The 23,332-nt window shown below is 44.0% G+C and overlaps 1 protein-coding gene across 5 annotated transcripts in view; it reads right to left on the bottom strand.

Annotated features, from left to right (window-relative positions):
• LOC102097415 (protein unc-13 homolog B) overlaps window positions 1-23,332 on the bottom strand; it is a 222,988-nt gene that overhangs the window by 185,212 nt on the left and 14,444 nt on the right. For 4 of the 5 annotated variants that reach the window (XM_065047131.1, XM_065047133.1, XM_065047136.1 and 1 more), the window contains exons 2-5: window positions 10,665-10,694; window positions 8,331-8,430; window positions 3,244-3,361; window positions 2,182-2,305 (exon numbers count right to left, since the gene is read on the bottom strand). In XM_065047131.1, coding sequence (XP_064903203.1) covers window positions 2,182-2,305; window positions 3,244-3,361; window positions 8,331-8,430; window positions 10,665-10,694 — 372 coding nt within the window. Of the gene's footprint in view, window positions 1-2,181; window positions 2,306-3,243; window positions 3,362-8,330; window positions 8,431-10,664; window positions 10,695-23,332 lie in introns of those variants that run through there. The other variant, XM_065047137.1, reaches the window with a different exon arrangement.

The raw sequence follows: 23,332 nt of genomic DNA, 5'->3' as shown, positions 1-23,332 counted from the left end.
GGTCCTTCCCGTCTATCCTGGTGGCAGATATTCAGGAAGCACCACTGGAGAAGGTGACATGGGTAGGTACTATCCTCTAGAGAAACACCCCACACTCTTAGTGCCTACTACCTCTCAGCCTGCTTCTGACTTCGCCACAGCAGACTGAAAATGGAGAAGATACAAGGAAATCTGCAACACTCTTCAAGCAGAAGCCTTGACCGAGCCAACTGATGCATCCTTGCTTTCCTGGAAACACTGGACAGACAGACAACTTTTCACACTCTAAAATAAAAATCTTTCAATACAGCAGTGTGAAGTTCCTGTTATTTCAGTATTTGGCATGATAATCAAAGCAATAAGCAATAGATGTGCTTTAAGTGATCAACTAAAAATAGAAGAGTCACAAAAAGCTTGTTATTTAATGGTTTTAGTTTTCTGCATGAAATCCTACTTCTCCGAACTCCATGTTCTATGGAGCATCACACATTTTAAAACAGTAGGGTAAAAAATAAAACAAACAAAAAAGAGTCTTTTGTTTTGAACACAGGAGTAGGGAGAAAACATACTACTAGCTCACATTTTTTATTTGTTAAATGTAGATGCTCTAACACAAAATGGTTTACATGGAGCCTGTTTTTCTATACTTAAAAAAACTAATAAATCACAAAATGTAATGCTGTCCATAACATAAATGGCAGAAGAAAGTAAATTCTCTTTCAGATACTCTCTGAAGAGATGGGAAGAGATCGGAACTTAATTTTCTTTTAAAGCAGACAGTTTTGCAAGCAACAACGTCAGAACGAACTCATAGGAGAAGGCAGTGGCTACAAGCTTTGCCTTCAGCCATGTGCCCTGTGTTCTTTCCTTCCCAGAAACCCAGACACTTACCCCCAAAGAACCAAAGTTTCACCCTACAAGGAAATCAAGCAAGTTTGTTCCTCTTCTTACATAACAAGCAATTTCAGTAATAAACTTCCCACTGACAGGGTGACAGTAACAGTGAATCACCACAATATTTTCATGAGGAAGGGGGATGGCTCCAGACCCACAATAGACAGCTTGGTTACCAGTTACATTTTCCCCTTTACACACGGCACTGTAGATAAATAGCAGTGCCCATTATACCTACAAAACACCGCGCTCACCCCAAATTGCACCATCTAGGCAATTGTGCACTCAAAACTGTGTACCCACCTTAGCTCTCGCAGCACAAAATACAATATTATTTGATTTTAGTGCTGCAGGGCCAAAGCCTACATCTGCCCTTGCACCAGGAAGGGGAGTAGGAGACTAATGGATGACCTAACCTTTTCCCACAACAGATGGGCGATCCTGGCAGTCGCTGGCCAAATGCCAGTGGGTGCACAAATGCTCCACCAGTACCGAGAGCGTGATACAAATTGCTCACACTGTCAGGGGCTTGGCAGCAAAAAACAAGCAACAGGTAGAGGGAGAGGAGCACTGCAACGGCATAACTTTGAAACACTTCAACACCCACTGCAGAAAAACAAAATACCACGAGTGCCTCTTTCTTCTTGATCCCAAGAGTCAGCTAAGAGCTGGAAAGAGAAGATACGTAAGCCTTGGATGTATTCTGGTTAACGCCTTTTCAGGGGCTGTTCATTTGTTTGGGTTTGTTTATTTAGATTTAAGTAAAATTTAAAAAAAAAAAATCACACACAACTTCACCCGGGATGGGTTTGCTCCAGTTAGCTACTTTTCCACATTCTGTACTTTTCAACCACAAGTAATTCAGTGCAAATCACTGTTGAGAAGCATTGAGCATTAATGTTTCACTAACCAAACTGCAAGCTTCTAACAGGGTTTAAGTGTACCTACCACAAAACATCTCTAACAACACACCTGGCCTCTTCTAGAGCCAAATTTGTCTAGATACAAAGAAGTGAATGTTCCCTGCTCAGGAACAAAGTGTCTGCACAATCTTGAAATAGTATTAATAGTTTCTTAAGCTGCTGCTAGTCTAAACATTCCAGCACTCTGAGATCACCAAATCTTCCTTATTTATTCTGTTCTTGTTAGAAAGAAGCCAAACAAGAAATGAACATCAGCTTTTTAATTTGCACTGAACTATTTTGGCTGAACTGTGAATGAGCACAACTCGACTATAAATCTGAGGTTGCTCCCAAACACTTTCTCTCCACTGTTGGTGTCCTGGCTAAGTTATTGAAATGCACTCACCAAAAGGTAATTCAAATCTTGTGTCCAGCAGAATTTTATGAGGAGTAGGGTTTTTGGTTCCACAGATTTCATCATGTTTCATTACAACTTCTGCCTCCAGCGTCGACCACTCCCCAGGACCTTCCTGTAAATCACAAGCCACAGGTTAAGTTTCAAGTCTGGCATGTCCTTATGCAGCAACTCACACACGTTTTATACGACTAAAGACTCCAGGAAGAGCCTTAGAGTACTATCAAGACCTGGCACCCCGTTTTAACACCAAATAACATCTGTTCATCACATGATGGCAGCTTTTCTTCCAAATCTCAAAGGCCTTTACCAAGACAAGCAGCAAGCACCTCCTCGCAGAACTGCTGCCTTCTCAGACCAAGGAGCCTGGACAGCACCAGACGGACATCATAGACACACAGAAAATATAACCCCTCTCTCTCTGCTCAAATTCAATAATCTTAAAACAAAAAAAAAGCCCTGAAATCTGAGGTAAAAAACCACGCAAGTCCTGCTTACCTGCAAGAACTGCCAAATACAGTAGTTAGGGCAGTTACAGACATTAGCACATCCCATTTCCCACTTTCTTCAATTCATATCAGCACAACTAGACACCCTCTAAGACTGCACCCAGAAGCTTTAAGATGATGTAGACATGCTCTGGGCCTACCCCAAAGTCCAGCTTGTCTATTATCAGGGCACCCTCTGTATTTAGTGGGAGGTCATAGAAATTTGAGCATCAGACTAAGCATTCAGTCCTTAAGAATTCAGGTACTTGTCAGTTATATGCATTCCTTAACAGATTACACCCTGTTTTTTGAGTTCACATGAGTGAAATGAGACCAAAGACCCCTACTTAAGCTCAGTTTGGGTCTCACTATTGGTAGCCACCTTAAAAAGAAAAAAGTTTTTAAAAAGCAATGCTAACAGTCCTCTCCTCTCACCCAGCCTCCCTGAATCTGCAAGTGGAAATTCTTCTGAGAAGCACAGTCCTGGGCTGCACCAGGCCAGAATTCTAACACATTAACGACCAAAATTGGAGCTGTCAAAATAAAGCGTCTGTGTCAGCTTAACCTCATCAGATTGGTGAATGGCCTTCAGAGCAATCCACACGGTCCCAACCAGTGTGTCCCATATCAGTCCTTTGTTCCATACTTCAACAATTAGGCCCAGGTCCAGCCGACTGATCTCACTGCAAGAAAAGAAAACGGCAGCACGGGTAAGAAATAAACAGAATACTACCTAATTCTGCTTTTTGTTCTGCACTGCCATGATTATACCAGTGAACTCTTTCCACACAGCTGTGTCAAGCTACAGAGAGCTTCTAGAAGCGCGTGGTTGTGGCGACTCATGCTCACAGGGAACACTGGTTTCTAAAGACTGATTTCTCAGTTTAACACTAACTACCAACAGATTGCAAACAAAAACCCTGAACTATTTCATGCATCGACTGCTAGTCCGGAACTTCTCTGCAGCTATGTACACAGCAGGAAGTGTATCTTGGGCCAAAACCTAGAGGTGTGCTGTTCTTTCTCATCAGGCGCCCCATTTCTAACAAAGCAGGCATCTCTTTTCCCTTGGCAGCACAGCGACACAAGTGTACCCTGGCAGGTCCAAATATGCCAATACTTACCTGCGAGCGGAGCTGCCCCATGCCAAAAGTAACAGTCCCGAAACCAGCACAGCTGCATCAGCAGCACTACCTATGGCTCAGGGTTGCATTGCACCAGCACCATCTTCTTCCTCTGTGTGACACTGCAAGGCTCTGAGCCATGCAGATCTCTGGCAGCAAGTGGCAACGTAGCCACACGACTTTGTGCCAAGTTCTTGGAAATACTTATCTGAAGGTCTAAATTAATATCTTCCCCCTCTGTAAGGAAAGGATGAATCTCAAAGTCACCTCTTCCCAATGCTTCACAGCTTTTTATGCATCCTTTTTCCATGCCGGTTTATAACATGCCTGCTTCAGAACAGCATAACACAAGCACAGCCTGAATGATGGTAAAAACAACAAAGTGGAGGAGAATCCTGAGCTGTCTGTTGACACAACTGTTTCGCTTGTTATGAAGAAAGGCTGTTGTTCCTACTTCTTTGAGCTCGGGACTTGCCCCTAGCGCAACTGACAATCCCCAAAAGCAGGTATTGTGGACACAGAGTGCTGCTGCCCACTGTCCTTCTGTCCAAATGCAATCCACATTAAGTTTCTTAAGGGAATTCAAAAGCACATTAGTTCCTAATTTCTATGGACTGCCATCATGGCACCTATATGAGCTTTGCTCCAGAGACTTCTTACAAATTTAAAAGAGAATACTGTATCCACAAGGTTCCAGACAAACCCTACAGCTACAGCAAAGCACATTAATATATATTTCAAACTTAAATACTTCTGTTGTTGTTTAAGAACAAAGGAGCTGAAGTCAGGAGTGTCCAGTATCAGGTGATTCAGTCTACATAGTACAAAATAAAGCCATTACACAGGCTTATTATGAGTTTACTGCTCGCATCTTGCACTTGAGTGAATGTCTCTGTGACAGACACTTGAGTCTGTCTCTGTGTTTGGATATGACTACTCAATACAGACAAGCTAACAGCTATCCACCAGCACCATCAGTGCACGGCCCTTCCACTGCTTGCCTCTCGCAAGACGGTATTTATCTGAATGCACAAACTTGCAATAACAACAGAAATTACTTATTTTTTGCAGGTTGAATTAGTGTGAGGCCAGAAAGGGATGGGAGGAAGCAATAGCATATTTTCAGGCACACTGTAAAACCACGTTCCTTGCTTCAACATACATTGACAGAGCAGGATATTGATCATAAGACACCCAACAGGCTTCTGTACAGAACTCCATCGGACAGGTCACCAGATAAGAATAATAAAGATTTTCAGTACAGTGGCTTTGACTGTCTTTGTGTCTCCCTTTCTCCACCTTCTGGTTAGATGCAGAATAGCTTTGAAGAACAAAAGAGCTGAGACTGGAATTCAGTGTCCCTCCCTTTCCACACACACAAAGAATGTAAATGAAAGACGTTTCTAAATAACTTCAACAGCAATTAAATCGCCATGCTCCAGACATCAGTTTGCACTTTCACTCAAAGTGGTGCTTGTTGCAAATACTCATGTTCTTTTAAAGCAGCTGCAAAATTAGAAGATGTCCACAAAGACAATATTAAAGTACTTTATTGGTTTGGTAAATAAGCAAATCTCAAAAATCCCCACAGTGTCAAATTCTGAAGTGTTATATCTCACAAGGCGTTTGGACACAAAAACAACAAACACAGACAGAAAACGTTTTCTTGGTTGTGGTCTATTCTTCTATTATACTCTGTAAAAACGTAAACAAAACACAGTAAAAGCATCCTTTCCTCAGAGACGAACTACTGTGTTCAAAAGCCTCTGCCAACTCCAGAAAGAAAAAGAGCAAGTCAGTGAATAGTAGTATTGGAATATCAGTGCTAATTCTCCTGGGACGGCTTAATACATGCAGGATCATGCAAAACACGTTTCCTGCCATGTGTAACATTTTTGTTGTAAAGAAACATCAGAACAACTGTGCTGTTGCCTGGCTAAAGCAGAGACAATAATGGTGAGGTAGTTCAGCTAATATTCTGCTTTCATATCGCCTAGCAACTAATTACAGAGCAGCACAGTGACCTTACAGCAGGCTAGCTAAGTTCCCAGCTGATACTGCAGAGCAGTTCCAGGAGCTGTGTGAGGGGAAGAAGGAGCAATCCCGAGAGCCATCACCCCACACAAGTGCCGTCCTTAAATCACTGGTGAGTAGCCTCCTCTGTAGCTGGCCATGTTTAAAGGTAATTCTTGTCCAAGGGTCGAACACAAATCACCTGAAGAATTAGTTAGTAGTCTCAGTACAGCACTGGCATGTGCTTTGGCAGACAGGTACCATTCCCTGCCACGACCTAACCCCAGTCTCGCATGGTTTACATCAGTGATAGATGGTGGCATTCAGGAGCACACCAGATGTGTGTTTCATCATGTTTCACCAGATAACAAGAGAGGGGCTCCACACTCTGCACAGCAGCACACACCTCATGTGCTGCTGCAAAAGCAGCGTGTCACACAAACAAAAAGGGAGTTGGGAGCACAGGAATGATGGCAACACTGCACTGACCCACATGAACTCCTCAGCCAGAGGCAAAAGCTTCCCACTTTCAGCAGAGAGGAACCACCTGCTGCTGGACTGGGAAACATACTCAAAAAATCTCATGTGGGTCTTCTGCTATGTAAACTATGTAAACACCCCAGTCTTACTCAAAACCAGCAGCACTAGCTTTGAGTCCACAAGATGAATGAAACATCATCTTCCCCAAATAGCAGTGTCTACACCAAGACCAGAGAAAAGCATTTGGAGTCCAGGATTTAGTACATTTAGTCCATTTTGTATTACAAAGCTATAAAAACAGAAGCAGATGCAATGTATCAATGAACCATTCATCCACCGGCAAAAAAACCCCACCATTCTAAAAGATACTGGGAAATCCCTGGCTGTGTGTCAGGATTATGAGGACCAGAGCAAATCAGAGGTGCCAACTGCACCAGAAACCCTGGGAGAGCTGGAACTGGTTCTGCTGCTCATGGCAGAGACTGGCAGCCCCTCAAGCTGCAGTAGGGGACCTGGAAAACACATTTATGGGCACCAGGCCAATGGCAGAAAACAACACACGAGAGCAGCTCCCACACCAAGCTAACCAGGACCACAGTGTTGAGACCCTGAGTGCACTAACAACAGCCTTTAATTGTCCTGACCACCCTCAGACCAGTGGCCTCCACCCACACCCTCTTCCTATGGCACAGGAGCTCCATTTAAGCTCAGCTACCGGCCTTCAGTTCTTGCTTAAGCTCTGTTCTAGGTGTGCTCATCTCCAGTTTTGCTGCAGCCGTGTTGAAGCCTAGCCACAGACCACATCAACCCAGACACAACCCACAGACCAGCTTCCCAGCTCAACCTCCGACTTGCCTCATCATTACGGACCTGATCAGCAAGTCCTGGGCTGTGTCTGATGCTGATTATCTTTGCCAGACACCAGTACTGTGCGACTATATATAAACAGGGGAATGGCCTATTAGAGAGCAGTGTAGGGGAATGGGACCTGGGAGTCCTGATAGACAGCAGGATGACCATGAGCCAGCACTGTGCCCTTGTGGCCAGGAAGGCCAATGGTACCTGGGGTGTATTAGAAGAGGGGTGGTTAGAAGGTCAAGAGAGGTTCTCCTCCCCCTCTACTCTGCCCTGGTGAGACCACATCTGGAATATTGTATCCAGTGCTGGGCCCCTCAGTTCCAGAAGGACAGGGAACTGCTGGAGAGAGTCCAGAGCAGAGCAACAAAGATGATGGAGTAGAGCGTCTCCTTTATGAGGAAAGGCTGAGGGAGCTGGGTCTCTTTAGCTTGGAGAAGAGGAGACTGAGGGGTGACCTCATTAATGTTTATAAATATGTAAAGGGTGAATGTTATAAGGATGAAGCCAGGTTCTTCTCAGTGACAACCAATGATTGGACAAGGGGTAATGGGTGCAAACTGGAACACAGGAGGTTCCATTTAAATTTGAGAAGAAACTTCTTCACAGTGAGGGTGACAGACACTGGAACAGGCTGCCCAGGGAGGTTGTGGAGTCTCCTTCTCTGGAGACATTCAAACCCGCCTGGACACCTCCCTGTGTAACCTCATCTGGGTGTTCCTGCTCCGGTAGGGGGATTGGACTGGATGAGCTTTTGAGGTCCCTTCCAATCCCTGACATTCTGTGATTCTGTGTGACTGGGCTCGTGAGGACGCTGCGCTACCAGCAATCCTACCACACTCTGCTCCTGGCTCCCCATCCCCGCAGGATCAGCCGGCCATCGCTGCACCCTGACACACGGGGCTAAGAACAAGAATTCAAGGCAACCTGGTGCTATTAAAGGACACAGGCTACTTCAGCCAGTATGTGGCCAGGGACAATTTTCCAACACACTCCTCCTTCAGCACAGGTCAGTGTGTACAACAGAAAAGCAAATGTGATTTAGGTTGTGACCAGGCTTGTGCATTTCAGATACATAAGCAGTGCAGTTTACACAACAAAACAGCAGCTCTGCATAAGCATCAGTACTGGGAAAGGATTCAAGCACAAGCACCTCGTCACTGTGCAACACTGTACTTACAACATGAAGTCCTGTTCCCAGCAGGGTTGGTCACCTCGCACAGCTACCGTCGTGCTCTTCACATTTTGCACTTTCAGAGTCACATACGTATTGAATTTATCTGGGGAACAAGAGGCAAAATGTTATCATCTTCAATATACCCTTTCATCACATAAGCACAACGTTTCCGGGTCTTCAGTCCTTACACTGCAACCCAGGGTGACCCAAAACCAGAAGCCCATAGGGGAATACATTGCTGGGTTCAAGATGTTTTTCACCTGCCATCAAATTTTAAAATTGCAGGTCTTTAGAAATTCGTGCACCAAAAAAACATGCAACTAAACACTTGCAGTAAGTCAGGGACAAAGAAAGAGTGTAAAATCCTGAAGAATACAGACACCTTGTATGCAAGGTGCTGCTTACTGAAATCATACAATCATAAAATCATTTCTATAGGAAGAGACCCTCAGGATCATCAAGTCCAAACATAACCTAACATAACTCTAGCACTAAACCACCTCCCTAAGAACATAATCTAAGCACCTTTTAAACACCTCCAGGGATGTGGACTCAACGTAGGAAGAAAGTGACAGTCCAAAGGATAGGAACCATCATGCAGACCATGAAGTGCTAAAAACAAACTTACAAAACACAAAAGCGAGAAGCAGTTGAATTGATCCTATCATCTCTTCCCTTCTGACCCAACTGCTCTCGTAGTTCCAACCCAATTTTCCACTCATGAGTCCACAGAGAACTTTACAGACTAGTCAGGGGCAGGAGGAAAATACAGTGAATTAAGCTGATGATGCTAAAACTGACTTGTATTGCTTAAACCTGCTGACCTAGAAGAACCACATTACATTCACATTTTGACAAGACAGGCTTTGTTTAGACATTTTGCCTTTTCTTTTTAATCTGAATAAGATGACTAGACAGCCTTGTTTTTTTCTAGTTGCCCATAGCCCTTTGCTAATAAAACCAAAAGCAGCCAAGCAGACACATATGAAGTTTTAACATCACCATCTGAGAATGAACAAACTCCCTTTTAAGGACCACCTCAGACCTGTCTATAAATTCCACCAAGCCTAGAACAAAATACATGCTAAGTAGCTAGAAAGCAGTGTACAAATTTTAACACTCAAAGTTCTGCTACATCTATTCCCAGCATAAGTTAGATCACAGCCCATTCTAATACTGCCAAAATTCACATGCATCATTGCCATGGGCTACTAGAGCACATCCTAGCATCTAGCTTAAGATGTCCTAACAGAGAGGGAGGAAAGGGAAACTACACGATTCAGAAACTCAGGAAGAAGTTGGAGTCACTGGAAGTCTGATTCACCCATGTCTAGCTACACCACTTGCATCCTCCAGGGACACTGGGTTTGTCAGAGAAACCATATGCTTCAGTTTAGTTAAACCAAGACTACAGGACAAATATTTTGCAGATGTGAGTAGGCTTCTTGATTAGAGAAAGGATAAAGTACACACTATCTCCCTTCCAGTCTGGGTGGTCAGCTTTCCTTCACTGGAAATTCAAGGTTGGTGCACATGCAGATCTTGACCTGACATAGAGTATGGACAAGGAGACCTGGGAAGCTTTCAGCTATAACCTGAGGACAGCTATGTCAAGAGAATAAAGCTGAACAAATAAGCCATGAATACAGTTGTGCAATTGCTTTGGATCTAAACACTTGAAGAGGTGCTATTCCAGAGGCAAACCGCTTATTCTTTTGTAAACTGTACATCAAATTTTATTCAATAAACATTTACCTGCTAAGGGATTCCTTGCTAGCTACTGAACCACAGTGGAATAGTTGCCTTGACTGTAAATTCTGGGTGTCACCAGCCGGTTTTATTTCATTATGCAGACACAAAACCTGGCAGATGGGATTTCAATCCCAAGCACAGCCATTACAGACTGCCACAAAAGAGAATGAATCACTTCTGCGATGCCATCCAGCAATCTCAATCAGGATCGAGGGGGCACTAAATCCAGACGGGCAAACACCAGTTCTGCTCAGGGGACATTTTCAGATCCTGTTTTTAACAGCGACAGAGGAGGAATGAGAGGAAAGGGCAGGGTGGGGTAGGAACTGGTGACAGTAAAGGAACATCTGTCCTCACCCATCACCTGTCCAGGTGAGCAGGTAGAGGATTCCCAGCACTGTGACACCAGCTCACATCCTCAAGCTTCCTACAAACTCAGGCTGCCTGGACTCTCGGGACAGCATTTGTCCCTGCTAAGGAGAACACGGAGGAGCAGAGAGGAGGTAGATAGAAACCAGAGGGAGCAGCATGAGCAGGAGTAAGAGGGCAAGTGTCACCACTGCTATGCAGTAGAGCATGGCTTACCTGGTGGTCCTTGAAGTTTAGCTTTTTTTACTGTAAAGAGAAAAAAGAAAAGTGTTAGTGATTTTGTCCTGCTACAGTTTGAGTCCGAATGTCACAGAGCATCGCATTACTTGGACAGCATCTGCAGTAGAGGCCTGGTGGCTGGAAACCTGCGCTCTTTTCAGCAGTTTAACAGATACGGAGGCAAAACTGCTTCTGTAGTCCCTCTCACTTTTCTAAATCAATGTACATAAAAAAAAAATAATCCTAGGATTAATATTTGGAAAACAATGTGACATGGCTAATGCAAAGCAATTTCAAAACCAGTCCTTTGCAACCAGAAGCCACTGATGCTGAGCAAGATGTCATTTCATGGCATCTCAATTAAGTTACAGCCACTCTAGAATAAACATGTATTTAAAAATGAAGAATTTCTCCTCAACAGTGCAGAGCAGACTTTCAACCACAACTGGAAAATAATCAAGCCTGGATAGCAGCTCTGCAGTATGACATCTGTAAATCAAATTAACCTGCTATGCCAAACAACCAGCAGTCTAAACTCAAATGTCACTTTTCCAAAGTTCTCCTCTGTTAATTTAATTTCAGGACATTATTTATCAAAAACAGCACTGGCTTTTATCTTACCAGTTAGAGAAGGTCTATGTCTAACTAGGGGAGATCTTGTTTATACTTCTCTTTTGCAAGCTCATATCCTCACTGGTGTTGCTAAGTGTAAGCACTAAGAGAAGACATTTCTAGGCTTCAGCTAGTTTTCCCAGTGGAAAACTAACACTAAGAAAAAAACATATTTAACAACATAGGAAGCAAGATACACCTGTGAGAATGAAGATTTTGAAATTGGCATAGTGAAGTTTCCTCCAGAAAACAGAGCACCCAACACTTAAGGAAGTGTCATAGAGTTTAACTCCCAAGAGAAATGTCCTAGAACATTTAAATATTAAATTAAAATAAAGCAACAGCCCATACACATTTACATGCAGAGAGATGCAATGGAGTATGATGCTGGATAACTCCCTTGCTATTTGAGAAATTCTCCTTTGAAAGCATTTACAGTCTAGGCAGGTGTTTGTATGATGGAAACGCTCATACTATAGTATGAGCCAGAGGCATCTCAAACAGAAGGCAGAAGACCTGTGGCTTTTACCTAGACTGCCAAGACCCACAAGCCTTTAGGTCCAAAATAACCAGGTTCATTTTCTCCCAGGTTCAGGGCCTGAAGCATTCCTGATGCTAAACCTAATGGTGCAAGCAAAACACACAACGGGGGTGGGGGGAGGAGTGTTCCCGTTGACTGAAGATGCAGATTCCTTTCTAATCTCCAAATCGATCTGTCTGTTTAACCACTGAGAAACAGCCAAGGCAATCTTACCCACCTTCTCAGTGCCTTTGGATATCACACAAAAGCAGGCATTTAATGAAATACTGCCCTGGAGTGGGCAGACACCAGCGTCTCTCCCCGCCCTTTGCAAGAGGCAGGAGACAAAGAAACAAGGGCATGTGCTTGAGGGAAGGAAAAAGGAGAAAGACGGCAGGGGATGCACAGAAAGCTTTAACTGGTCTCTCGCTCTGTTCATAACAAGCACCATTGCTGTTAGCAGAGAAGCAGAGGCGGCCTCAGTGTGGAAATTTGGTGTTATTTTTGACCAAAAAAAATAGCAGCCAGAGCGGGCCAATGGCTCCTAGACACAGAGACGCTGCCTCTGCAGCAAGTGATATGCAAACTAAGAGACAGATGCTGTCTGTACATTGTGGTCTCAACCTGTAAATATTAAGATGTTCATTTGATGAAAAGCAGCAAACCCTGCACTGCCTTGGCTGGAAAAAGGGCTCGTGTGGGGCTTCAGCAAGAGTTGTCCCAGGGCTCACAGCAGTGGGGATATCCTGGGGCAGCAGCCAGGCTGAATGAAGACCACAAGCCTGCTACAGACCCACATAACAAAAATGAAGTCTTGTATCTTAAGTACCTACCAGGAACAAACCCCATGCCCCTAGACAACCCACATGAAACAAATTACACTTTCAGCTGTGGAAGCAGGGCTTATAAACAAGAGCTGCATTGCAAAGCTGGGATTCATCTCACCAGTAACTCTTTCGCTCTATCTGCAAGTTTACACAGTGCATCCAAGAAGTTACCATGAAAGGTGACTCAAACGTGGTTTTATTCTGTTAGCTCACTGCAAAGCACTTGCTAGGAGTGTGTAAAAATCATTGCAAAAGCACAGCTCCCATAACATCTCAGGACCAAGACTGGCCGCGAAACCAGCGGGTTGCCCATACAAAAAGGTGAGCGTCCAGGTGCTGAAAAATCAAACGAGCCATCAGACAGTGCCAAGAGCCAGTTCATCAGCCGCGGGACTTCATGGCTCGGCTGTGACAGAGAACGACGTGCACTGTGCCGCTGCCGACTGACCATGGCGAGGGACAACGAGGTCAGCCTCCCGGGGAAAACTTTTGTGCCCACACCTGCTCGTTCCGTCTGCTTAGAGCTCCTGTATGCCAAGTGCCCGAGAAAAGACACAAATGAGTAACCAAGTGGTGAGGAAGCCTGACACATTAACACACTGTGTTGCAACAAAGCCTGAAAACTGTTTGCTACTCGAGGGCAGGAGGATGGCATGATGAAATGAAGCCATGTGGAACGGTACATTTTGCAGAATAAAATCTGTACCACAAATGGAAACCATCCTCCAGAGCTCTCAGCAACACCAGGTTTTGCAGATACAGTTGCTTCTGTATTGCCACAGAGTGGCAGAGAGAGATTTGTTCCCATTTATCCCACAGACACCTCTAGGCTCTGGGGAAGCCGGATTTTTAAACTGCCCAGAAATCATAAATTCCACTTGGTTTCAAATGGCTTCTCTCAGCAAACTGAGTAGCATAGAAAGTCCAGTCATCTAGAGGTAAACATTGGACTGTGCTGAGCTGTAATCCTTCTACTCCACAGCAACACTCTACAGTGAGGGTGACAGGGAATGAAAACAATAGGAAAATCAGAAAGGAAAGCAAGATCTAGAGCTTTGCGCTGCCAGGTATGAGCACTGCATGATACAGATGCACAGAGATGCACCTGCTCTCACTGTGCAAGCAAGATTCATTTAATCACTAAAAAAGACTTTGGCTTATCAGAGACACAGCTACTGCCCCTCGGTTCAAGGAGCTATTAGAGAGCAGGCAGGCTGCACTGAAGTAAGAGGGTGCAAATTAGACATCAGGTACAAATGCAACGAAAAGTGACGTAAACATTCAATTCATCTAGAGTTTTTTCTTTGGAAATATCTCACCATTTTGTTGTTTGTTTGTTTGTATAAATAAATAGATAGATAGATAGATAGTCTTGCCTGCAACTTAAGAAAAAGGTCACAAGAGAATTCCAGAGGCTCTACAGCTGCCAGTTACAAAAGGCTGGAGAGTCAGACTCCTGATGACTAGGAAAGCAAAATATAAGCCAGCAACTGCAAAAAAGAAGTCCAGAATCGTTGTGGGAAGGTGGAAGAGCATCAGCAGAACATATATGAGTATTCTTAAACTCAGCTCTACCAAAAAAAAAAAAAAAAGTGCTATCCATTTATTTTTTCAATCAGTCTGAAGGATTTTTTTTTCCTGACTAGGTGCCCCATACACCAGCCAGAGAAACAAAACTGACCATGCTGAATTATTATGAGGTTGAGAGAACACATTGCTCAAACGTCCTAAGCAGGAACACGATCATATACAGGTAAAGGGAACCTGGATGTTCTGAACATCTGCAGATTTGAGACCACCTTCAACATTCGCTTGCGTATCAGAGAGATGCGGACACAGGGAGCTCCTGAGCAGATGGCCAAAAGATTACATCCCAGCTAAATCCAGCACGTGACTTAGGAGCTGGTCACTCACCACGCTACAACAAAACCTACATCCTTACACAAAGGCCAATAAAATGCCGTGGAGGGGCTGTGGGAAAAATTAGAAGAATGAAAGGGATGCAGTTTAATTAGTGCTCTTAAAAAGAAATGCAAGACTGAAAGCAGAGCATTCAAAATGCATTTTCACGATCGGCAATCTGACAAGCAGCTTCCTCCTCCCTGTGAAACACGAATGCAATGTTAATGTGTTTTGGAGAGCACTAACTTCTACACCAACTGTCCCCAGCTGAACGGCAGAATCAATACATATTTCCACTTCACTCTGTGCTTTTCTCACATCTTCCAGGTGCTCAGGCTTCGGTGCACAGTGATTCACAGCACTAAGTGCAAAGGTTGACTAAGCAACAAAAATGAGAGACTACCACACAATGCTCATACTACCCAAGACTAAGTCAACACACCAAATACATGGCCTGTGCACCCTGCAACATGCACATGGAAAAGAGGGAATCCCTTCTGGAAGGATAGCACTGGCTAGGCAGTATTATAGCCCTTGAGATCTGTTGCATTTTCTCTAACCGAGCCTTTGGTAGTAATTTTGCTGTCTGAACCCTGCACCAGCAGCTATAGCACATGTACTCATTGCAGAGCCAGGAACTCAACACCTCCTACTAACCTCTTGAAAGCCATCCATAAAACCCATGAGAGGTGGGCAAGTGGTCCATGACCATCTAACAAGGACTGTTCTGTTCCTGGGGATCCCACCCTGGCACATGGGTACATTTGCCTCCTCTGGAAATCAAAACATTTTACATGCATAGCACCTGCACATCCTCACCTCCCTCCTAAGGTCGAGGAACCCTTGTGTTTTCCACCACCTGAACTTAAAAGGTGCTCCAGGCTGAGGGAAGCAGAGGCCATGCAGTGACCTCACCCCGATTCTAACTCAGTCAGTGTTCTGTTTCACACGGTCCATAGAAAAGCCCAGGATGCTACTAAGTGCAACTGCACAAGCCACAGCAGAACAGCAGTACTGACTGCGCCATGAAACTCTTCTCATCCCTTCGTAACAGCAGTTTAACGGTTTTTCCAAGCCTGTTACAAACATTTGACATGTCATGACCGCCTTGGTATTCCCAGCCTGCGAAAGGTTTAAAAATAAAGACTCCACCGCATTCTCAAACTCAGAGCTAAATCACATTCAGAAAGAACAAGTTTTCCTGAACTAGCCCAGAGGAAGAATAATTGCACAGGAGGCCCCTGGGACCCGCCAGCTGGGCTGGTTGCTGCAGGTGAGAGATTCCTTCAGCCTCAGGGGCCATCGAGACACAAGTGACTTCAGTCAAATTTATTTCTATATGCTTTGTCTTTCTGCCAGTGAAAACAAACCACTGGCTTATATGTAAACACTGTTCTACTTGAGCAGGGAAGACAGCACTTTATGCACCACTGTATTCCTTTCAAGAACGACACGACAGAAACACAGTCGGTACCTTCGTGTACCAACAGACATAAAAACCTTAGACTGCATTGACAGTTCACACTTGATGTGAACAGAGGGCTGGGCTGAGCTGAGAACTGCTCTGCCACTAGAAGCAGGAGCCACTGAGAAATGCCACTTCCCTCAGTACCTGGCAGAGACCAGGAACATAGCACAGATTTCCATCAATACTCAAAGAACTGGGCTTGCATCCAGGGGTTGAGCTTTTCTGATGTAATACCTGAAACAGTCCTTAAAAAATCCATCACCTGTTTGACTTGGAAAACTGTGGAGGAATCTGTACAGCCTCCAAAGAAAGCTGTCAGTATCACTAAAGCTACGTCAACTGAATAAAGAGATCATAGAACAGTTTGGAAGGCAGCTATGCTAACCACTATGCACCAATGCAACTGATCGACTTTAATAAGTATTCCAGAATAAACAGAATGAACACAATGTGAGTTTATTAATTTTTAATATTCATCAAAATGAAAATAAAAAAACAACAACAAAGAAGTTCTACATTGCAGTTCACGTTCACGTAACAAAGAGCTTTCTTCAATTTGACTGCTTTAAATGCCCATAGGATAACTTGATTCTCCTTTCTTATGGCCTTGGGAACCACTTCAAACAAAAAGAAGGTATGCTCACTTCAGCAATCAACTACAACGAAAAAGAAACTACTCTTGGATTTTTCTCAGGGAGGAGTGGGGGGGAAATAAAAGAGATTCTATTCTGTTGCCTGTGGTAGCAAGTCAATCTACCCAAACCACTTCCATTTTGCCAGATGTCTTCAGAATGAATTAGAATCCCTCCTAATTGACATGAATTAGCATTTTCCTGCTCAGATGATCTGCAAATTCATTACCCTGTCCAGAGACACACAAAGCTACTAAGTTTATTCAATTTATAATGCAATTTCCAACAAACAGCTTTCTAACAGCCAGACCATCCTTTCTGCCCACTGGACAGTGACTGATAGCGGCTGGGACACATGTAACTGCTTGGAAGGGTTTTCCAGATTACTGTGCTAAGAGGAGACACACTCAACACTAACCCCACATAATTTCAGCACCGCTTAACATAGGAAATCCAAGAAAGCACGACAAAGTAACACAACCCTCTACACTGCCAAAACTCACTAGATGCTCCCCTCTTCATCTGTAAATTCTCTGGTCAGTTCAGATCCAGGTCTCGCACACCAGTGTCACAACTTGCCAGGGGACAGCACCGTCCTTGTTTGCCCCACAGCCCAGACACCCGATTCCCTGGGGCCAGCAGACGTTTGCAGTCCCAACGGGACGTGGCAGCTGCTGCCTCCTTATGAAGCCTCATCCCAACATTTGTTTCTTCCCAGAATTTTCACAGCTCCAGGTGCAGCGTCCCAGCACCTGTATGGGCCAAACTTTGGTGAGCAAAGTACTGAAATCTACCCCGAAAAAAACTATGTATTTTGTACATTAAAGCTCTATATCAGGATATCTGTAATATTCCCCAACGTTTCATTCATACAAACCTGGGAGAGCTAGCAGGACAACGCAACAGGAAATGAATACAAAACTGAGCAAATCCAGAGTTAATATATTGTGCTGAACCAGTTATCAAATTAAAGATATGTCTGACTATCTTGTTCAATCATCCAGTCTGATCACCTCAGTGAACGAGGTAATTTCACACCTCCTGCAGATACTTTCACTTTTCAGCTCAGCTTTTGCATAAAACTTAGTAAGTGCATAGGGCACAGCTCAGTCCACATCAGAGCTTCGCTGTTCTGCTTCTTCCATCCTTACCAAACTTATGAGATAACCTGCACAGAAGAAATTTTACAACTTGTTAGGAAACCCTTTCTGGCAGCTGCAAACACTCCAATCAAAACCATGTTCTCACAGCATGCCTGGAGCAGAGGATCAATTTGCAGACCCTTTGGCAAAGGTTGTTTGGTTTTTAAAAATAAAACCCAGTCCTTGTCAGCAAAAGAAGCCTTGTCTTAAAACACTCTACTTCTCTAAAAGGTATTCCATGGGACAGAAGGGGTGCCAATTCAATTTACTTTCTATGATGGTTTAATGTGGTAGGCTGGTAACGTAAGCAGGCTTCTAAACACTTTCCATGATAAAATAGATTCAGACAGTTGGGAGGCACCTGAGTCTTGTTTACAGGTTAATCTTTTACCAGATTTGATCTGACACACTGACTTAGCATCACATAGGTTTTCAACCTCCTGAACTGAAGAGGATCATATGAATTCTTGTTTGTTACTTAGCTCAAGAACTCACCTACTTGAAACATCCCTCGAACTACTTCAGCAACAGAAATACAGAGGTGAAGAGAACACTACAGCAAGTTTTAAAAAATACAAACAGCACTGCAGAAGATGTGCCATGGGGCCTGCAGCTGTCAACAGAGTTTTGGACAGAAAAAATGAACCTGTATGTCAAACAAACACAAACTAAAATCAAAGCCCTTTACTAGGAGAACACAGTTTCAGTTCCATTTTTTCCTGTCCTATGTATGCAACTTGCAGAAAGCAACTGCGACAGAATACAAAATACAGAACTACAGAGGTCTACAGCTGGTTCCTTCCTGAAGACAGACATCAGATCACTCTTCCAGGATCCTTACACCACCATTTCTCTGGAAAATCGTATCAGGCAGCAAGGTCATGTTGGTTTGAAAACAAAATCTGAAGTAGAGCAACTAGGACAGGACAGGTCCACAGAGAGGAAGGGAGGGAGGAGACTCACAAAACAGCAGGTCCTAAAACCCATAATTATCCTCATCTCCAAACAGTGATTTTACTAAAAAGCTAGCACAGAACAGGATCTACATGGGCAAAATACAATAAATATACCATGACCACAAGGTACCGCAAAAAGATTACAGCGTTTTAAAACATGCAGATCATTTTATCCAAAATCCCTCAGGAGATCTTACCAATAAAATGCTTAAAACATTGACAAGATATTTTGGAAACCACATCTCAAATCATTATTACATTAAATATTAGCACTTAGTGACACTTCTGCTTTGCAGTAAGGAAGCTGCATGAAGTTTTCTTTCAGCTGATCCCAGAAAAAGCTTTCTGAAAGGCAGTAGGAAGAATTCAATTGATTGCAGATAAGCAGCAGCCGAAATAAGCTTGACAACATTGTTTCTTCTGTCTAGCGTGGGGAGAAGCGTATTCATGAACCATACAGTCAAAAAAAGCTGGAAACAGATGCTGGAAAGCAGTAAGGAAAGTAAGAACATGCAAGCCTTGAACTTTACAACCTCTTGAAACATATTAGCACTGCCAGTGAATCCAGTGCCAACAGCCCATAAAATATTTTCATGGAAAAATATATTTACTTGGAAACAGAAAAAGTGCAGAAGCTTCTGCTTCCAGCCAGCTTGCATATCTAAATGCTGCACAGCAGAGAGGAGGAGGCTTGAGGAGAGGAACTCGTCATGCTGGAATTCCCAACGCCAGGACACCCTTCCAGGAATTCCCATCACTGCACATGCCCTTCCAGGATACATGGCTGTCTATCCCCCTTTCTCCTGCCAGCATGGTCCCTGTTCAGCTGGCAGGCAAGCAGTCTCAGAATCTTCCCCAGCCAACACAGAGTATATCAACCCATTAAGCTCATGTCACCTTTAAGGTAACTAGAACAAGCCAAGAATCATAAGCCATCTTGTGCCTGTCTTGCAACTTGCTGGAATGACAGCTTCCCAGTGCCCAGACAAAAATCATCTCTCTGGCAATACATCTAGTTATTATCCTTAAAGGCTGGGCAGAAAGTATTAGCTCCAGCTACCACGAGTCCCACAGCCTGTGCTGGAAGACAAGGAGCCTCAACGACACGCCAAGTCTGCGTGGAGCTCTCCAGAGAGCCCTTTTCTACTTATCTGACAACAATCATTATTTCAATGCAAACTGACAAGTTAATTCTAGCAAGGTGAGAGCCACCATACTCACAGGCTTATCCAGAATTGTGCTTTGCCTCTTCATTACCTTCCCACAGACATGATACCATCTACTCAAAATTGAACTTCGCTTCTAGCCGTCACCTCAACAGGTATTTGCTACTCAAACCCAAAGGCCCAGGCTCTGAGATGCAGCTAGTAGAGCACTCAAGCTATCTTCAGATGCTTTTCTCCACCACAGAAAGACTCCGAAGTGTCAGTTCTCCTGGCCAGTTTCTCCACCCGGAACTGCAACAAAGTCACAGTACCATATTTGCAAAAGATACCCCACAGAGACTTTTCTCGCCATCACACAGAGGTATGTCTTGTTACCGCCTCTTCCCCCACCAGCATCACAGAATCATTCCAGTTGGAAGAGACCCTCAAGATCATTGAGTCCAACCATTAACCTAACTCTGGCACTAAGCCATGTCCCTAAGAACTTCATCTACATATCTTTTAAACACCTCCAGGGATGGTGACTCCACCACTTCCCTGGGCAGCCTGTTCCAATGCCTGACAACCCTTTCCATGAAGAAATTTTTCTTAATATCCAATCTAAACCTTCCCCAGTGCAACTTGAGGCCATTTCCACTCATCCTATCCCTTGTTACTTGGGAGAAGAGACCAACACCCTCCATGCTACACCCTCCTTTCAGGTAGTTGCAGACAGTGATAAGGTCTCCCCTCAGCCTCCTTTTCTCCAGGATGAACAGTCTCAGTTCCCTCAGCTGCTCCTCATCACACTTGTGCTCCAGACCCCTCACCAGCTCCGTTCCCTTCTCTGAACTCTCTCCAGCACCTCAATGTCTTTCTTGTAGTGAGGGGCCCAAAACTGAACACAGGATTTCTGATGCAGCCTCACCAGTGCTGAGTACAGGGGGACAATTACTGCCCTGGTCCTGCTGGCCACAATATTCCTGACACAAGCCAGGATGCTCTTGGCCTTTTCGGCCACCTGGGCACATGCTGGCTCTTGTTCAGCCGCTGTCACCAACACCCCCAGGTCCTTTTCCTCCAGGCACTTTCCAGCCACTCTTCCCCAGCCTGCAGCGCTGCCTGGGGTTGTTGTGACCCAAGGACAGGTCCTGGCACTTGGCTTTGTTGAACCTCATACAATTGGCCTCAGCCCGATGATCCAGATGGACCAGATCTCTCTGTATGGCCTTCCTACTCTCCATCAGATCCACTACCACCCAGTTTGGTGTCATCTGCAAACTTACTGAGGGTGCACTCGATCGCCTCATCCAGATAACTGATAAAGAGATAAGCACAACCAGCCCCTGAGGAACACCACTCGTGACCAGTCACCAACCGGATTTGGCTCTGTTCACCACAACTCTTTGGGGCCAACCCTCCAGCCAGTTCTATATCCATCGCAGAGAACACCATCCAGGCCATGGGCTGCCAGTTTCTCCACAAGAACGCTGCAGGAAACAGTGTCAATGACTTTGCTGAAGTCTAAGTACACAACATCCAGCATCCTCATTTACTCACCACCTGCCTGCCTTTCATAAGCCCATGCTGACTGGGCCTGATGGCTTGGTTGTCTTGATTTTATACGATTTGTGTAACAGAAGACGTTTTAAACAAAAGGGAAACTGAGGATGCAGCCAGCTTCCCTGATTCTATAGAACAGCTCCACGTATATACACTTATATCCAAACACTGTAACCAGCTGCTAAAAAAGTACAACTAGGAGAAATCCTCTAGGATCTATTTCTTCCCTTTTTGGCTGTCCAACACAGACATTTTGCTGAAGATACACTGAAATTTCTGTTCAGCACCTGCTTTGAACTGAGCAATGAGGACAGGAACAAAATCTCTTATTCAAATCACAGAGATTATGAGAGGTTAATCCTCCTGACGCTGGCAACACAGACAACTCTGTCAGGTGACCTGGTTCCCCAACCAAGAGGTGAACTGAATGGTAATCCAAGTGGCCTCTTGTCTCCAATATCCTGTTGCAGCCTTTATTTTATTTTATTGGCAAAAAAGCAGCCTGGGTGAAACACACTGGAGTGAGGTGCTGTGTTTGTGACTCTCTCAGAAGAGAGAGAGTTGTTGTGTTAAGATTGTGCTTCAGTCACTTTGCATTAAGGACTTCCCTGCAGGTTGCAGATTTTTCCTGAACTTTTCACTGTTTTATTACAAGAGGCATCATTCCTACTGCTGAATCTGTGCCCCACTAGCAAAAAAAAAAAAACAAAAATCAAACAAACAAACAGAAAACTTTCAGAATTTTTAGATATAGAAGATAAATATTACTGGACAGAGAATAAAGCAGGCTTCTAGTTTTCAGTGACATAAATTACCCTTCTTTCAAGTTCTCCAAGGTTTAGAAATATGTTATTTTTAAATGAGTAGAAATGCCTTAAATGAATAAGGGAAAAAAAAAACCCACACTACTTAATTTTACACAAAACAGACATCAACTTACATAGGCCTCCAGCTGTCAAAGACTAAGGAAATATGCATAAAGAAAGCCATATCCTTGTACCAGAAGGCAGGAAAAGAGACAGACTGATAAGCCTGCTAGGAGCCAGTCTGAGTTGGTAAACTGACTTTGCTGACAAACCAATAGTTCAACTACCTTATAACAAAAGCCTCAGTGGAAAAAAATAATAATAACTAAAAAAAACCCACACAAAAACAAAAAAAAAAAACCCACACCACACACACACATATGCCCAAAAACTTAGAACTAATTCAGAAACCTGGACAAGTTGTGGCCTTTTTATTTTTATTTTGAAAATAAGATAGACCTCTTTACAGAATAATTTCTTCCAAGACACAAAGCACATGCGGCTGCTGGTCAGACATTGTACGTACAGGTAAAAGTCACTTAAATTACTAGAATTTTGCCAGAGTTGTTAGGTCAAATCACACAGTCTGGTCACAATGAGGTAACAGCAGCCAGAAGACACAACAACTCTGGTACCAAACAAAGAAGAAAAAGGAGGAATTACAGATAGAATAAATAACTTGTGTGCTTTTCTTTTTGGCTGCCCTGTGCTGCTCTCCTCAGTCAACAAAAGCACTGAAGTCACCTCTATACTCTCCCGAATGACTCAGGTTTCTGCATTCCTTGTTCAGATTTAGTTTAAACGAGATGCACTCTGGAACAAGAGCTGCTGACTAACCACACCAGAAGTGATCCCCGCCTAATCACGGCCCTGGTATGTTTTCTGGTAGTTTCACTTTAAGTTGCAGGATTGCAAGCGGTCAGCCAACTGGAACAGAACTACTTGTCAAGCCGGACTGAGCACAAGCTTGCCCTGAAAGGCACCGAGCTAAAAAGTGACACGCATCATTGTTCAACTTCAGAAGTCTTGCATATGCACCAAATGAGGAATTCAAAAATAAATCAACAGCAGTCTCGGGGGATTCAGAAACCC

The sequence above is a fragment of the Columba livia genome, chromosome Z (genome assembly GCF_036013475.1).
Source record: "Columba livia isolate bColLiv1 breed racing homer chromosome Z, bColLiv1.pat.W.v2, whole genome shotgun sequence".
Lineage (NCBI taxonomy): Eukaryota > Metazoa > Chordata > Aves > Columbiformes > Columbidae > Columba > Columba livia.
This window is presented reverse-complemented; position numbering and strand designations above follow the sequence as displayed.